The sequence below is a fragment of the Gallinula chloropus genome, assembly GCF_964237585.1.
Source record: "Gallinula chloropus genome assembly, chromosome: 18".
NCBI lineage: Eukaryota > Metazoa > Chordata > Aves > Gruiformes > Rallidae > Gallinula > Gallinula chloropus.
In genome coordinates this window covers 9,699,548-9,715,921 of record NC_140103.1, presented here as the reverse complement: position 1 = coordinate 9,715,921, position 16,374 = coordinate 9,699,548, and the positions used below count along the sequence as shown (strand labels likewise).

Genomic DNA, 16,374 nt, shown 5'->3' with positions numbered 1-16,374 from the left:
GTGCCCTCCCCTTTGCCACCAAAGCTCTCCCTGACTCTCTCCTAGGGTGAGAAGGGCAGCGTGGGGGACCTGGGCCAGCAAGGGGATGATGGCTTTAAGGTGAGTGAAGGGTTTTGCTCTATTCTTCCCTCCCCTTGGTCCCTTGTCACTCTGCGTGACACCGTGCTGTGTCTTGTAGGGCAGGCCAGGACCCCATGGTGTCCCTGGGATCCCAGGACCCAAGGGACAGCAGGTAAGGGCAGGGTGGAGGGGAGCAGGAGGAAGAGAGATGAGTAGATGGGGTGAATTTCTCATCTTTCTGTCCCAAATCCACCTGGGGAAGGGGCTGGGGTTGCCCTGTACAGCGCCCTGACCTCCTCCGGTGTCTCTGCAGGGTGACAGTGGCCCCCCCGGCCCACGGGGACACCCCGGCTTCCCCGGGACACCGGTGAGTCCTTCGCCCTCAGCAGGTTTGGGGTTCACTCCTGGTCCCACAGGAGTCAGGTGAGGATGGGGCTTCAATCCCACCTGCCTCCCTCTTCTTACCTGGGACTTCTCCTTCTCTTCCAGGGCTTGTCTGGACCCAAGGTGAGTAAGGGGAGTGCCTGGGGGTGCCATGCGCTAATGTGGGGTACCCTCCCTTCCTGCCCTTCCATGGGGCACCCTGGGGTGCCCTGCAGACCAGCAGCACCTTCCCACCTCACTCCTCTTCCCTCCTTTGGCAGGGGCTGAAGGGTTTCCCAGGGCTGCCAGGACCCAGGGGGACGCCGGGCCCACCGGTAAGTGGAACTGCTCGTGTCCCTCTGCCAAAATCCCTTTGCTCCCCCAGATTTGGCAAGGAGGTGCCACCGTGCCGTGCCATGGGGGTGGTTGGCAGCTGGAGGAGCTGTGAGAGCTGGGGGGGCAGAGGAGGGGAGGGACTTGTGAGCAGTAACCAGCATCACCAGCGTTGTATTGTCACCCAGGGTCTTGCCGGCCCCCCGGGTCCCAGCGGCCCCACGCTGATGCTGTCCAGGGAGGAGCTGCAGGTGAGTGTGCTGGAGAGAGGTTTGGTGGCACCTTGGGATGCCCTGCTCCACGGGGGCAGAGGTTTCCATCCCATTTGGTGGGGACCCCCCTGCAGGGAAGGGGCTGACAGCGATGAGGTCCCACATCCCACTGCCACTGAGGTCCTCAGTGCCCAAGGACCAAGGTCCCTGCACAAAGAGCAAGGAGGGGTTAATCCCCCCTCTTCCACCATGTTAGTCCTTCCCTGAGTACCCAGTGATGGGATGAAGAGGGGGGACCTGTTGCCAGCTTGGTTGTACCCCCCAACTTTTGCTTTCAGCACCTGATTTATCCCTCCAACCGCCTGAATTACACCGCGGTCTGGGCTCTGCTGGACATGCTGAGCCAGGAGCTGCGAGACCTCGTGGAGCATCCCAACGGCACCAAAGCCAACCCAGCAGCCTCCTGCAAGGAGCTGCTGCTGGCTCACCCCAGCCTGCCTGACGGTACTGGGGGGCACGTGGGGTCCCCCCACATTGGCCCTGGATCTGGCCTGCCCTCCCTATGCTGGGGGACATGGGTGGGGGGTGGTGGATCTGGGGACACAGTGTAGAGGCGCTTTGCAATGAGAAGGGGGTGAGGATTTGGGGGATGAGCTCAGCTGGGTTTCATGGGCATCCCTGGAGTGATGGGATGTCAGCCAGCCTGCATCCCGGGAGAATGGAGGTTGCAGCAAAGGATGTGCCATGAGATGAGCTGGAATGGCACTGCAGGCATCCTCCCTGTGCCAAAACACAGGTGCCAGGAGCTTCTCTCTACCTCTGCCTCCCTCCAGGGCAATACTACATTGACCCCAACCAGGGCAGCCCCCAGGATGCGCTGGTGGCCTTCTGCAACTTCACAGCAGGGGGGGAGACCTGCATAGCCCCCATCCACAACCAGGTATGGGGGGGGGGGATGGGATCTGAGCATCTTCAGCTCCATGTTACCCCTTGGAGTGGGTGAGGACAGGGTTGGTGTGGCCAGAAAGGGACAGTGTGTGGCTGTGGTGACCGCTGCTGTCACAGGGAGCTGTAGGAGCAGTTTGGGGTGAGTGTCCAGTCACCACGTGTGACCAGGCTGCAGAGACAAGTCCCACACATGGGTTGGTACAGCTGGTGGTGCCACCATCCCCTGATGGGACAGCGTGACATGGTTCCTGGTCCCTGCAGGTCCCCATCAAGGCTTGGCTGAGTGCCTACACCTCCCAGGACACCTTTGAGTGGTTCAGCACCCTGCCCGGGGGCTTCCTGGTGAGTGTCTGGCTGGGACAGCTGAGGGGACACGATACCCATCTCATGGGCTCGGGGGGTCTCCTAGTGCCTGTCCCGCTGCGGTGGGGCAGCGCCGAGGCACAGGGTCCCACTGGCTGTGCACGGTGGGATGTGACATCTCCTGCTGCAGGAAAACCCAACCCAGTGGTCAGCAGGTGGCTGAATCCTGCCCAGCTTTCAACTGGGGGGAGCACAGACTCCCCCTGCTACCCTCTTCTCTCTCCTTGCCCCCGCAGCTGGAGTACGAGGGGGCCAGCCCGGTGCAGCTCCGCTTCCTCCGCCTGCACAGCCGCCTGGCCACCCAGAAGGTCTCGTACTCCTGCAGACCGGCCCCCGAGCAGGGCCAGCCCCAGCCAGAGAAGGAAATCCGTTTCCTGGCTGACTCCCAGGACCAGAGCTATACAGCCAGCCTGCAAGGCTGCGTGGTAAGCCTGGCCCTGACCAGACCCTTTTCTATGCCTGTAAGAGCCCCCTGAGATTTGCAGAGCCCCTTGGCACCAGGGTTTGGGATAGATCTGGTAGGTGGGGCTTTACAAAGGATGGAGCTGGGGATGGAGAGCATCCTCACCCCGGGCACAGGGAGCTGCCCCAGTCCTGGGGAACAGGCTGGGATGGAGCTGGGGATGGAGAGTGTCCTTAGCCCGGGCACAAGGGGCTGCCCCAGTCCTGGGGAACAGGCTGGGATGGAGCTGGGGATGGAGAGTGTCCTCACACTGGGCACAAGGAGCTGCCCCAGTCCTGGGGAACAGGCTGGGATGTAGCACAGGATGGGATGGACTCTGGAGGAGAACATGAGGAGAAACCTCCCTGGAGAAACCCAAGAAGGGCTGGGGATGGAGGCCTAGCCATGTCCTCAGGGGCGCTGGGTGCATCAAGGAGCAACTGGAGCAGCAAAAAGAACAGAGGATGCTCTGAGAGGGTACTTCAGGCCATCAGCCAAATGTTTTGGTGCGCTCAGCTGCCCCTGCTACTTGTTTCAGCTGGACAACGAGTCCTCCATCACAGACACCATCTTCCAGTTCGCCACGGAGGAGCTGGCCCTGCTGCCCCTGCGGGACCTGGCCGTCTTTCACAACGGCGACGCCTCGCACCAGTTTGGTTTCACAGTCGGACCAGTTTGCTTCAGCTGAAACTGATGACACCCAAACCCTCCCCACCCAAGACCTGTCCCGCTGGGAATTTGCGCAGAGGCTGGGGGGGTGGCACGGGGCTCCCACCCACTCCCCGGAGCCGCCACTCCTCTGCTCGAGACGTGTGTTTGTAGCTGCGTTACGCCACGGACTACACTTCCCTCTGGAGTAGGAGAATATTGTTTACAGAAGTCATTTCTCTATAAATTATATATATATTCTATACCTTCACGTGGGAAGGTGCTGATTTAATGGCTGGCGGGGGCGGCTCCTGTAATACCTTGCACTGGGAACTGTCTGCTAAAGAGAAAACCCAGGGAGCAAAAGCACTGCCAGCCTGGGAGCAGGATGAGGAAGAGAGGGGCTTTCCTTTGCCTCTGTCAAGTGCAGGACTGCTTGGAGCCTTACTCCCCAGCCCCGGGGCTGGGGAGCATCCCAGCAGCCCACAGAGCAAAGGGATGGGGGCTGCTGCCCAGCAGCAAAGGGGTGAAGGATACAAAGCCTCCCCGCAAATCCTGGCTCTGTTTTGGGTCTGTGAGGGGGCAGGGGCAGGTATTGAAGCTGTTTGGCCGCAGCACTGTCACCCCTTTATTTCTGCTCTTCCCGTGCTATTGCTGTGGCCCTGAACGGCCCCACGGCTGCTGGGCCTGCCCTGGCCCTTGGCTGCTGCCTGAGGTGGGCATTGATGCCAATGCCTGTGGGGTAACACGGGGGCCAGGCCATACCCTACCCATGGGGATCAAGGGGAGCACCAGCTGAAGCTTTTGGGGGGTAGCAGTGCTTGGGGTGAGGTTTAAGCAGTGCCAGGTGGTGCGGGTGAGAGGCCGTGCACTTCGCTAGCTCAGTCCCTGCTGTGGCATCCTTTCACGGGGTGTGGTGGGCTCTGTAAATCCCCCCTGCCCCTCATTTTGGGCTTTACAAACCACCACACACACACCCCTTCCCCCCCATTCCCCCCTGCGAGGGAGCAATGCCAGCCTTGGCGTGCCGCGGGGACACACGGGCACAGCTGACACCCCAGGCCCGGCCAGGCAGCCGTCCCTTCCCCGCAGGGAGGAGGAAGGGGAAGAGGAGCTGTGCTGCGGCCGGTCTGGCCAGGGAGCAGGTGCTTCCTGCCCGCTGCAGGGCAGGGGCTGGTCCCGCAGCACACGGCCCGTCCTCCCGCCCGCCGGCCCCGCCGCACTACAACTCCCAGCGAGCACCGCGCTGCGCGTCGGGCGCCGCGACCGGACCGGACGGGGCGGGACGGGGCGAACCGAGCCCGGAGGGGACAGCTGAGCGGCCCGGGACGGGCCCCCCCACCGCCGCCATGCAGGTGAGCCGAGCCGAGCCGGACCGGGCCGGGGGAGTCCCGGGTTGGGGGGCGGCGGGGCCGGGTGAGCGCCCCGGGTCCGGCTCCGCCGCTTCGCTCCCGTAAATCGCCCCCGAATCCCCCCCCCCCCCCCCCCCCGCTGCTGACATATGCTGCCTCCCGCCGCGGCTTCCCCCCGGTTCCCTTCGCCCCCTGCTCCCCCCCCCACCTCCCGCCTCAGCACGGCAGAGCCTCCGGCGAGCTGTGCCCGTGCCGATCTGTCTGTCTGTCCGCCGCAGCCCGGTGCCGCCGTGTCCCCATCCCGAAAGCTCCCTGCTGCCCGTGGAAGGGCTGTGGCGGGGGCAGGCTTACTCCAGGTTCTGGCAGCGGGGGCTCATGTCGCGACATGGCTTACCCCAGGCGCTGGCTCATGTCGTGACATGGCTTACCCTAGGCACTGGCTCATGTCATGACATGGGCCTTAAACCATCGCCCTGCAGCGGGTTCGCTTCGTGCTCTGAGCTCAGTTTAAGCCTCTTGGTCCCTTCCCTCCCCCCAGCAGCATCCCGGGGGTTGGAGCAGCGACATCCCGGTGTGGGAACATGACCCCGGGGCCAGCGTGTCCCCGGCGTGGGACGGCAGCGTGGGCTGGTCGGGACAGTGCCCTGCTTGTCTCGTCATGCTCTGTGCACACAGGGGTCGGCACGCTGTAGGAGGCAGGTTTGTCCCGATGTGTGGGGCTGGGTGTCCCAGTTGGACTGGAGCAGCAGGTCGGGATGCACGGGGCAGCCCGGCACTTGCTCCACACAGACACCTCTGGGTGCTGAGGAGGAGCTGGGCGCTGCCTTACCTGGGCATCGCTGCCGTCTGGGCAGGTGGGTGATGACAGGACTGCATCCTTCCAACCGATAGCCCTGGGCCTGGCACATCACCCCCTTTGCCCCCAGCAGCGTAACTTCCCTCTTGCACCCAGCACAGAGATTTTTAGGGCTTTCACCTCTCCTCCCCTCATTGCCCCTGGCAGGATGCTCTTTCCAGAGAAACCATGGGACAGCATCGCTGTAGGGATGGAGCAAAGGGCTGTTGGCCCAAGGAGCATTGTTCTGGCCTCGTGGCTGTGCTGGCTACCCAAATATGTGTGGCTTCATCCCAGTTTGGGTGACCTGGAGCAGCGAGGGGCCCTTCTGTCCATAAAATAGCACCCTTTCCTTTACACCGGGCTGCAGACTTGTGGGTGAAACTTGCGAAAGAGAAATAGCTTCATTTAAAAGCTAATTATCATTAACCTGTTGCCAAAGGAAGCTTAAAAGCATGAGCCAATTACACGTGCTAATGTGCTTCGGGTAACGAGCAGGCGAAGGGTGTAATTAGGACCTGGCTGTGGTGTGGGCACTGGACGGTATTTCTGGCCAGGGCCTGTCCCGCCGGCTGCATCTGCTGGTGTCAGTAACGGTGGGTACACATGGCCACAGCCGGGTCACCGCGGCAGGGGAGAGGGGGAATGTTACCCAGGGACATTCACCAGAGGGAGGAGGGGGGGGAAAATCAACCCCCAACCCCCAAATTCCATTTTTTAGTGCTGAAGTGACCAAGCTCAGCAGCTGCGGCATTGGCTCTGTGGGGGGTTTGCTGCACGGGAGCAGTGGGTGTTTGGAGGTGTGAGGAAGGGGGTCGGTGCCTTTGTAGGTCCCAGCAGACCCAGGTCAGACAGACAGTGATTGGACTGTGCTTCTCTGCCAGGGAGGCACGGCTGGACTGGGTGCCCGTCATCACACCATTGTACCCGTGGCCCTGGGAACTTTGGCTTGTCCCTGCAACAGCAGAGGGTGGCTGGACTCTGGCCACCAGCCTGCTTTGACAGTGTCCAGCAGCCTCCTTCTACCTCCCGTGGCCTTTCCCTTCTCAGACCTGGCTAATGAAGCCCTGGGCTCACCTCTCCTTATCACAGGGGTGAATCCAGGCAGCTTCTTGCAGCCCAGGAGCTGGTGCTGCAGGTTCACAGCGTTGTAGGGGTTGGACAGGACCTCTGGAGATCAGCGAGTCCAACCCCACGGAGGGCTGGTGGAAGCTGTCCTGGGGAGGGTTAACTCAGGACCTTGTGATGTTCTGGGCAAGTTCCTTTTCCAGCTTCAGGAACCAGAGGGGGTGACAGTGAAAGTTGCATGGTTTGGTAAAACCCCAGCTGGGTGTCACATCAGGGCTTAGCCCTTCAGGGTGGGTGTGTGGACCTGCAGGTGCCACCCCAACCTGCTCTTCCCTCCTCTCTTCCAGATGTCCTTCTACTTCTCGGACACGGTGGTGCTGCTCTTTGACTTCTGGAGTGTCCACACCCCCACAGGTAGGCTGCCAGCCCCCGCCGGGGCCCTGACACACACAGCTGTCTGTCTGTCCGTCCATCTGCCACCAGCCATCCCCACCCCCGGTCACGCAGTGATGGCTCAACTTCCCATTTTCTTTCACACCCTTCTTTTTTCTTCTTCTGTTTTTTTACATTATTGCCCCAGTATCATATTTTACCCTCCACATGTCTGTGAGCCCAATGCCGTGACACCCCCACACACACACCCCCACCAAATAGCCCCCAGGAATTTAGAGGGAGAATCCAGCCAAACACACCATTTCCCAACCCCTTGTGAGGTGACACCTGCTGCCTGTCACTCCTACACAGCCCAGACCTCAGGAACCCTCCACTACCCCCCCCTTACTCCATGGACATCCCCAAGTGCTCCGTGCTGGGACTCGCTGCCCCCTCCTTCCTTGTGTTGACCCCCCTTCTGCGGCCGGTGTGCGGCTGTTTCTCGCGCAGGGATGGCTCTCTCAGTGCTGGTGATCCTGCTGCTGTCGATGCTTTACGAAGCCATCAAGATGGGCAAGGCCACGCTGCTGCGGCGGGCGCTGCTGGCCCTGCCCCGCAGCCTCAGCCAGGACCCGCTGGCCGAGCCGGAGGAGGGGGGCACCAGCACCGGCACCGCGCAGGGCAGGTACCGCAGGACCCCCCCTTGGCACCCGGCTGGTAGGATCGTGGGGGGCGGTCCCAGGGGTGGGTGAGGCAGAAAAGGTGGTCAGGAGACAGCTGTGGAGTGATGGGTTCCTAGGGAAGGGGGGTGAGTAGCTGGGGTGTGGCCCTAAGGGACATCCTGCCTCACTCCCCCAGGGATGTCCAGGGTGCTTTTCAGTTGCCTTTAAGGCTCAGGAGGTACTGTGGGTGCAGGAGGGTCCTTGGTTCAGGGATGGGCATGAGCACCCGGCCCGGCTGGCGCGGTGTTCCCTCCCAAACACAAGCCCTGGGAGCCCAGCCAGGTTTTCCTCTTGTGTTTAATCAATGCCCGAGGCTGCACTCACCACCCACCTCTTCATAACCTCCTCCCATTCCTTCGGAGAGGGCTCTGCAGCCCCCCTGCCTCTCCCCACTCCCCAGTCCCATCTCTGGCTGCTCCAGGATGCTGGCGTGGGGCGGGGGGGGGGGTAAATCCCTTCCTGAGGGGGATTCCCATCTTCTTCCACAGGTGGTTTCGGTACCACGTTGGCCAGACGCTGTTCCACGTGGTGCAGGTGGTGCTGGGTTACATGGTGATGCTGGCTGTGATGTCCTACAACGCCTGGATCTTCCTCGGGGCCATCGCGGGCTCCACGCTGGGCTATTTCCTGGTGTACCCTCTGCTTGGCCGGGGCTAGGGACACCCCCACCCCAGGATGGGGGGCAGTGAGCTCCCCACCTCCCACTACTTTGTCTGGAATAGCTGCTGTCACTTTCTGCTGGGCCTGTCTGTGTCCCCATGCTGTGCAGGACACAGCACCCCAGGGACGTGCTGCCAGGACCCTCAGCGCTGGGGATGGGGAGCTCCATGGCCACGGCCACCGTCCTCAGGTAGTGGCTGAACTCCTGCTCTCAGGGAACTTTGGCTGGGTGATGGTGGTGGAGGAGGGGTGGGGGGTTGGGGTGCGGGGCATTTCCTCCCACCACCCCTTTTCAGGGAGATTCATCCTGGCTGGAAGGGGAACGGTCCGGTGCCCTGCTTGGGGAAGGGGAGATGCTGGGGACAGACACCCCTGTCCTCTTGCCCAGAGTGGCCCTGCACCAAACCCCTCTTCACACAGTGCCTTTTGGGGACAATGGGGGCCCCACCCTCCCCGCACAGGGATGGGGTCAGAGCAGCTCCCAGCCGTGGCTGTGGGGAAGCTGCTGCTGCTGTGGGTGCTTCTTGCTGCTTCCTTGGGACACCCCTCTGAATAAATCCATCTCAGCAGTTTGGCTCCGGGCTTGTGTCACTGTGGGGTGGTCTCATGATGTGACACCCCTTCCCCGGTCCCAGTGGGAGCAGGGAGGGGGGCCCAAGCACCAGCTGTACCCCTCCAGCTCAGCCCTGGGTGGAACCATTCAGGAATATAGACAAACTCCTCTGGCTTTAAATAAAGCTTTTCCATTTTATTAATTATTATAAGCATATTTTAAAACATTTCTTAATAAAATATTCTGGAAGAGACAGGTTGTAAGTTCCCAAAGCGAGGCACTTTGAGGGGGGGGGCCTCCCCAAGTGAGTTAGGCTGGGCAAACTCCACCCCACCCCCCTTCAGAGGCACAAACAGCGGCACCTAAAATACAGCAAGTGTCGGGGTGCTGGTCCCACAGGCGCCCTGCCAGCCCCCCACCACCTCAGGGGCTTGTAGCATCCCTACATGGGGGCTGTGCCAGTGCCGACCCCGCCCCTCTTACTGCAGCAGGCAGGGCTGCTGGGGGTTTGGGGGGTGGGGAATGATACCTCTTTGCTCGCCCGTCACCACAGGTGCCCAAAGAGGCAAAGCCCAAGAGACAGGAATCATCCATGTGTGGTGCTGGGGGGGTGGGTCCGGACCCCAACCCCACGGCACAAGGCTGAGCGCAGGGGCAGCCCAGTCCTGCCAGGCTGAGCTGGAGGCACCGTGTGTGCTGCCCTCCCCTCGAGGTTCTGACTTGGAACTTCAATAGCTGCTCTGTGACCCCAGGGTGAGGGTGCCAGGGTGAGGAGCGGGCGCTGGGGGGGCCGTGAGCCCAGCCTGCCCCGGCTCTCGCCCTGTCAGCAGCGGTTTGAGCCGCCCAGCATGGCTGTATCCCTGCCATGCCCCTGGCCACCAGCATGTTTTCCATCGTCCCCACAGTTCCCAGTCCCACTGGTGCTCCTGGAGTCAGTTGAGTGGGATGGGGTGGGGGGAATAAGGGGGGTGAGGGAGCAGGCTCCCGGACACCCCTGTGCTGGGGCAGCTGGAGCATCCCACACACCATCCACAGCAGGGCGAGTGCCAGCCCACCCCCCCCTCCCCAGCAGCCCCGGGCACCTGTGCTGGGGCGGGGGGTGGCACAGAAAGCATCTTCAGTAGAAAAGGAGAAAACAAGGCAGAAGAAGGACAGAGCAGAGTGCAGGGGGTGCCAGGCCGGGGGCCTCCCCCAGTCCGACCCACTAGGACTGTGGCCAGGCCCATGCAGCAGCAGGGACCGCCCCCCCTCCCCGGCTAGGCAATAAGGTCTCGGTGTTTCCCATCCCCTCCCTCTCCCACAGCGCCGCTCTCCATCCCTGGCAGCGCAGCAGGTCCTGTTCCCCCAACCCCAACCCCCGGCATCACCGGGGCCAGTCCACGGCGTGGGAGAGGGGAAAGGGGGGGGACCCCGGGGCTAGAACTCAGTCTGCACCCCCTCGCCGCTTTCTGTCGTGCCCGTGGGCTGCGGGGGGCTGCATTCACTGCCGGGGGGGGCCACTTCCTCTCCCGTCTCCTGGTCACTGGGCTGGTGACAAGCTGTGCCGGCGGATGGTGACGGAGTCTCGGCTGTGGGTGTGGGTGATGCTGGTGCAGCGTGGAGCACCTTGGCCTCAGATGGGACATCAACTCTGGGTTTGGGTGATGCTGGTGCAGCGTGGAGCGCCTTGGCCTCGGATGGGACATCAGCTCTGGGTTTGGGTGATGCTGGTGCAGTGTGGAGCGCCTTGGCCTCGGATGGGACATCGGCTCTGGGTTTGGGTGATGCTGGTGCAGCATGTTGGACGCTGGCTCCTGACGGGACATCGGCTCTGGGTACGGGTGATGCTGGTGCCGCATGTTGCCCCCCGGCCCCTGATGGGACCTCAGCTCCAGGGTCAGGTGACACCAGCGTGGTGCAGCGCACCCCATCCCTCTCACTGGTTGGACCTTGCTGGGGGACATCACCTGGCACAGACCCTGCCACCGCCGCCACCACCACCTCCTGGGTGGCACCGCTCTCCCGCGTGGCATCGGTACCGTTTGTCAGCCGCTCCTCTGCCTTGCCACCGTCCCCGGGGCTCTCCTTCGCCAGCGCCTCCCGGATCTCCTCCACCCCATCCGGGGAGCTGGGCAGCACCCCACGCTCTGGCTCCTGCGGCTCCGGGGAGCCGGGCTGCAGCAGTGCCTCAGCACCCACCTCGTAGGGCAGGACCCCCTCGTCGTCTTGGATCACCGACACCACCTGCTTGGCCCTGCGGCGCTTGTCGGCGCCCGGCTCGGGCTCGGGCTGCCCGCTGTACTCCTCGCCCCAGTCGATGGGGACGCCCTCGCCCAGGAGGTGCAGGTTGGGATCGCTGTTGTGCATGACCATGCTGTCCCGGTACAGGTTGTGCTTCCGCTGCACGGCGGCCTCCTTCACAGCTGGGGGGGGGGCCAAGAGATGTGTCAGGAGGGCTGTGGGTACTGGGCAGCACCTGCCAGGCTCCAGTGCCTCTCCCAGTCCTCCCTTTGGCTGGAGGGTGCAGGGAGCTGTGTCTGGAGCCAGGCACAGGGCTCAGAATCTCGCCTGCTGCTCAGCACTCCCCCCACCCTGGCAGTGGGAAGACCAAGTGAAAACACACCCAGTGCAGCCCACAGCACCCTGCATGGGGTCACAACCCTCCTCCTACAGCCCCCAACATCCAGCCCTGGCTCATCCCTTCCTCCTGTGGTCCCCAGCACCCATCATGGATGCTACTGAGCACAGGCTTGACCCACACTGATCCCTCTCAGGGCTCAAAGCCAAGGGGGTCCAGGCCCCCTGGTGCTGTGGGACCCTACCTTGCATGATGTCTTTCATCACTGACTGCAGCACCACCTCCTCGTAGGTGTTCTCCACCAGGATGAAGCTGGCAAAGTCCTCAAAGATCAGCTCCTGAAACTTGGCCAACTCCTGCCGTGGGGGAGAGGCTGCTCAGCCCAGGGGGGGTGGGCAATGGGAAGGAGGGATGCTCCAACCCCTCCACAAAGACCAGTGGTCCTCCTCCCCACCCCACACGCTACATCCTTACCCCCTTGCAGGTTGGTGCCAGCTTTTTGAGCAGGAAGGGGATGGTGATCTGCAGCAGGGCCTCCCTGAAGAACTTCTTCCGCACGGTGCTGCTGTCGTAGTCGTATTTCTATGGGGTGAGCAAGGGGGCAGCACTGGCTCAGGGGAGGCTGGGGGCTGGCAGCCCCCCCACCCATGGGAACAGCCCCCTGTGGTTCCCAATCCCCACTGGCATGGGCAGGTTCCTGTACCCTCATACCCCACCAGCTCCCAGGGAGTCTGAGTCCAGGAAGGAGCCAGATCCTTCACTGCTGCTGCAGTTCAGGGTCAGTCTGAGCCCCAGGTGGGGGTACGTAGCCAGAGGGGACCCAGGTCCTCTGGGTGGTTTCCCACTCGCCCTCTCCACAACCCAGGAAAAATACCACAAATTCTCAATATAAAGAACTACTTCCCCAAAAGGCTTCTGTTAAACTCAGTAGGGTCCCTCCTGTCCTCTTGCCCTGGGAGTAAGGGCACTGAAGGGCATTGAAGCCCCCAAACCCACCCCACCCCCTCCCACCCTCCCCCAGCCCTCACCTTGAGCACCCTCTCGAGGATGCGCTGGATGGACTTGCACAGGTCGTCTTTGCCCTGCAGCTTCCCCAGCTCCTGGTGCAGCAGCGTCTCAAACGTGTACACAGCATCGTCCATTTGCTGTGAGCAGAGGCAGGAGGTCAGCACTGGGGTGGGGAGCACCCTATGGGACTCACTATGGGGGTGAATGGCGGGGGGGGGGGGCAGTGTCTTTTGGGGTGCTGCCACACCAAGATGAGCTGCACTGGCAAGGTCCTCATCACCCCAGCGTGGCATTCGTGAGCTCCACCCTGGGGGCTGGGGGAGGAGGGTGCCCTGAGCTGGTTTGCATCCCCCCCATCCTACACATCGCTTCAAGTTTGGCTGGATCAGAGCTCAGAATGGGGCTACTGGTCTTGCTGGTGGGGGGATGGGTTCAGTGGCAAAGGGGCAGCGGTGCTGTGATCATAGAATCATCGAATCACAGCCTGGTCTGGGTTGGAAGGGACCCCAAGGATCACAGAGCTCCAACCCCCTGCCACAGGCAGGGACACCAACCTCCAGGCCTGGAGCTACACAAGGTTGCCCAGGGCCCCATCCCACCTGGCCTTGAACACCCCCAGGGACGGGGCACCCACCCCCAATCTGGGCAGCCTGTTCCAGCACCAGCCTGTGATGCCCCAGCCTGGGTGCTGAGTCCATGATGGAAGGGTCCCCCACACCGCTGCCCCCCCCCTCAGAGCCAAGGGGACGGCCAGGTCCATGAAACACCTCAGCTGGGTACCAGAGGTCCCTCAGACAGGGATCCTGCCTGGGTTGGACCAGCATGGGCTTCCCGCTCCAACTCCGCTTCCCAGCCCTCCACACTCATCTGGGGGGACATGGCAGGACCCTGGTCCTCATCTCACCTGTCTCATGTGGATCTGGGCCCTCTGCTTGAAGACGGACGTGCTGGAGACATCGAACCGCTGCTGAAGACCCTCCAGTTTCAGCTGGTCCATCTTCTCATAGCATGACTGCATCTTCACCGGGTGGAAGGCCAGGTGGGAAAGCTTCTCCATGTACTGGGGGTAAAGCCAAGCTCAGCAGGGCAGGACACCCCCTCCATGCACCCGGGGCTGGGACATCCCACCCACCCCCCCCATGGGCTTCATCCCCGTGTATTTTCTCAGCCCAGAGTTCCCCAGCACAGTCCACACTGAGGGCAGCAGCTGTCCCCAAGCCCACCATCCAGCCAGGCCTCACCTCTGCCACCTTCTCCAGGCCACCCTCATTGACGATGTTCATGTTCATGTCCGTCACCTCCTTGAAGAACACCTCCCGCACCTCGGCGAAGCCCTGGCTCGTGGGGGTCATCAGGGCCTCCAGGATGGAGGAGATGTAGGGCTGGACGTGGTTACGGACGCAGACCTCAGCTTTGGGGAGGACGAATGCTGGGCAGAGAATGGGGATAAGCACAGTGAGGCCCCCCCCTCTGCCCTGCAGATCATGTTCTAAGCTCACTCTTGGGAGGGGAATCTGCCCCTCTCCCCAGGCTCCCAGGGCTCCCAGCCTGACAGGACAACACAAGGGATCCTCACAGGGGGGCCCTCTGCCCATATTGAACCCATTCCTGCCCCACTGCCTTGCTCAGAGGGTCACTGCCCACCCTGCCCCACCTCCTGGGACAATGCCAAAGAGGATGTGCCTCTGCTGGCATGTCCCCAAGGGCTCCAGGCCATGCTGGTGGGAGCTGTGCTGCACCCCAGGACCAGCCACCCCTGGGTCAAACCGTGGTGATGCCACTCCAGGGATGCAGCTACACACATTGGTGCCCACGTGTCACCCCGGGGGGGGGCTGTACCTCGGATCTTGCTGGCCAGGTGCTCCTTGGAGGTGATGATCTGGTCCATGTCCGTGCGGATGGTGCTCTCCATCTGCGGCCGCTCCTGCTCACACTTGGTCGTCACCGCATCGTACTGGGCCTTGGTCTGCTCATACACCATCCTATAGACAGCATCTGAGATCTGTGCAGAGAGAGGGGTGGGGTGGTCAGCTCCCTCCTAACCCCCACTAACCATCACCTCCAGCACTGGGATCTGCACCTCAGCCCTGACCAGACCCTCCCTCACAGCTTGCAAGTAGGTTATCCACACCAGGGATCCCCCAAATAGGTGAGATGAAGCCCCCCCCCCCGATGCAAAAGCTGCTTCCAAGTGGTGGCTGAGGGACACAGAGCCAAGGGCTGACTCCAGAAGCCAACCTGCCCCAGGCAGGTCTGGGGATGCTGCAGGTCTGGGGATACTGGTGGTGTGGGGATGCTGGTGGTCCAGAGGTGCTGGCGGTCCAGGGATGCTGGTGGTGCAAGGATGCTGGTGGACTAGAGATGCTGGTGGGCTAGGGATGCTGGTGGTGTGGGGATGCTGGTGGGCTACAGATGCTGGTGGTCCAGGGATGCTGGTGAACTAGGAATGCTGATGGACTAGGGATGCTGGCAGCCCAGGGATGCGGGTGGTGTGGGCAGGAATGCCCCTGACTGTGTTTGGAAGCTTCTCAGCCTTCCTGGCATCTCAGGAGCCATCCCCACAAGGGGGATGGAGCCACTGGCTGAGGCTCCACACTCACTTTGCAGCCAAAGGCTGTGATTTCCATGCCAGCAGGAGTTAGAGCCATCCTCCCACCCCCCCGGGGCTTCCCTCCCCGCCCTCGGGCTTCCCAGCTTTGCAGCAAAGACTGAGGCTACTAAAAACAAAGCCGTGTTTGTGCGTTTTTAGGCTGCTCCAGTGGCACATTCCCAGCTTGGTGGTAATTATCTCCTGGCTTTCAAGGTTCTAAGAGGCGGTTTTGAAGAGCCCTTGGTGTTTTGCAAGAGCTTGGGCTGGATTTAGCCTGCGCTGGTCTAAAAATGGCTCGCTAAATATAGCAGGGACGGGCTTTGCTTCGGGGCTGGGCTTCCTCCTGCTACTTCCTCTGCCCCAGGGACCAGGCGGAGATAGGATGGGATGGGATTGGGATGGGATGGGCTGGGCTGCTCATAGGGGCGTGACAAGGGGGTTTTAAAAAGCCCTGGTGGAGAATAAAGGCAGCTTCTTTGGTGGGGGCCAGGAGATGGGGGGATGTGGGGGGATGGCTCTGGCTGTGATGGGTGGGAGAGCTGTTGGGCACAGAGCCCAGTGGGGAAGGGATGTGGCAGCTTGGCCCCCAAAGAAGAGGTGGGTGCAGGCAGGGAGAGAGAGGGCAGACAGTGATGAGAGCACCCCCCCAAAACACTTCCCCCCCCCACCCCACCCCCCAACCTGGATCCAGGTCCGCTGGCGCTCCTGAGCCTTGCCCTTCAGCCGGGGGCCGATGGTGGTCCTCAGCTCGGGGAGCAGCTCCTCCATCACCAGGTTGCTCAGGACCTGCAAAGACAGAAGGCTTTGGGGGACCCTGCTCAGCCCACACCCCAGCCTGGGGGTGGGAGTGGGGGGGAAGGGGTCCTGACCTGTATCTCGCTGCCACACAGCATGTCCCAGGTGCCGTACTGCTCCTTGGACTGGCGGTACATGCGGACGGCGTCTGTGAAGGCTGGAGCCTCCACTTTGGAGTCCTCAGAGATCCCTGGGGAGGGGAGGGGGTGGGTGGGGAATGAGTGAGAAGCCTGGCAGCAGCATCCCTCGCATCCCCCACACCCTCAGACCCACACAAGGCGCCCAGGGCTGTCACTGGTACCAGTGGATCCCATCCCAAGCCCCTGTCTCTAACTGGATGGGGGGAGAGAAGCCCCCTGACACAACAGTTCTTGGGGTGCTCCCACTCTGCCCACAGACCGATCCTCTCCAGAGCCAGACCAAGGCACCCTGCCCCAGGGACCCAGCAGGACAGGGGGGCTCAGTGACCCCCCGATTGTGCATGTAGCCTCTT

At 62.3% G+C, this 16,374-nt stretch overlaps 3 protein-coding genes across 3 annotated transcripts in view; 2 read left to right on the top strand and 1 right to left on the bottom strand.

The window, feature by feature from the left end:
* The window catches only part of LOC311198732 (uncharacterized protein), a gene marked incomplete at its 5' end in the record, with an annotated part of 57,269 nt that extends 53,781 nt beyond the window's left edge, over positions 1-3,488 (top strand). Inside the window, 11 exons of the mRNA XM_084272736.1 lie at positions 46-99; positions 179-232; positions 374-427; positions 550-567; positions 705-758; positions 945-1,007; positions 1,307-1,472; positions 1,802-1,908; positions 2,178-2,258; positions 2,516-2,704; positions 3,260-3,488. Of these exons, the coding sequence (XP_084128862.1) occupies positions 46-99; positions 179-232; positions 374-427; positions 550-567; positions 705-758; positions 945-1,007; positions 1,307-1,472; positions 1,802-1,908; positions 2,178-2,258; positions 2,516-2,704; positions 3,260-3,409 (990 nt within the window). The 3' untranslated portion in view covers positions 3,410-3,488. The remainder of the gene's footprint in view (positions 1-45; positions 100-178; positions 233-373; positions 428-549; positions 568-704; positions 759-944; positions 1,008-1,306; positions 1,473-1,801; positions 1,909-2,177; positions 2,259-2,515; positions 2,705-3,259) is intronic.
* A 1,176-nt stretch (positions 3,489-4,664) lies between these two features.
* SLC31A2 (solute carrier family 31 member 2) lies at positions 4,665-8,588 on the top strand. The gene is made up of 4 exons (XM_084272583.1): positions 4,665-4,724; positions 6,972-7,038; positions 7,507-7,681; positions 8,207-8,588. The coding sequence occupies exons 1-4, from the start codon at positions 4,719-4,721 to the stop codon at positions 8,373-8,375; spliced, it is 417 nt and encodes a 138-aa protein (XP_084128709.1). The 5' UTR covers positions 4,665-4,718; the 3' UTR covers positions 8,376-8,588.
* Positions 8,589-10,259: 1,671 nt separating this feature from the next.
* NIBAN2 (niban apoptosis regulator 2) overlaps positions 10,260-16,374 on the bottom strand; it is a gene marked incomplete at its 5' end in the record, with an annotated part of 30,180 nt that continues 24,065 nt past the window's right edge. Inside the window, 9 exons of the mRNA XM_084272543.1 lie at positions 10,260-11,333; positions 11,733-11,844; positions 11,963-12,070; positions 12,517-12,633; positions 13,401-13,556; positions 13,738-13,925; positions 14,336-14,498; positions 15,768-15,872; positions 15,956-16,071. Of these exons, the coding sequence (XP_084128669.1) occupies positions 10,348-11,333; positions 11,733-11,844; positions 11,963-12,070; positions 12,517-12,633; positions 13,401-13,556; positions 13,738-13,925; positions 14,336-14,498; positions 15,768-15,872; positions 15,956-16,071 (2,051 nt within the window). The 3' untranslated portion in view covers positions 10,260-10,347. The remainder of the gene's footprint in view (positions 11,334-11,732; positions 11,845-11,962; positions 12,071-12,516; positions 12,634-13,400; positions 13,557-13,737; positions 13,926-14,335; positions 14,499-15,767; positions 15,873-15,955; positions 16,072-16,374) is intronic.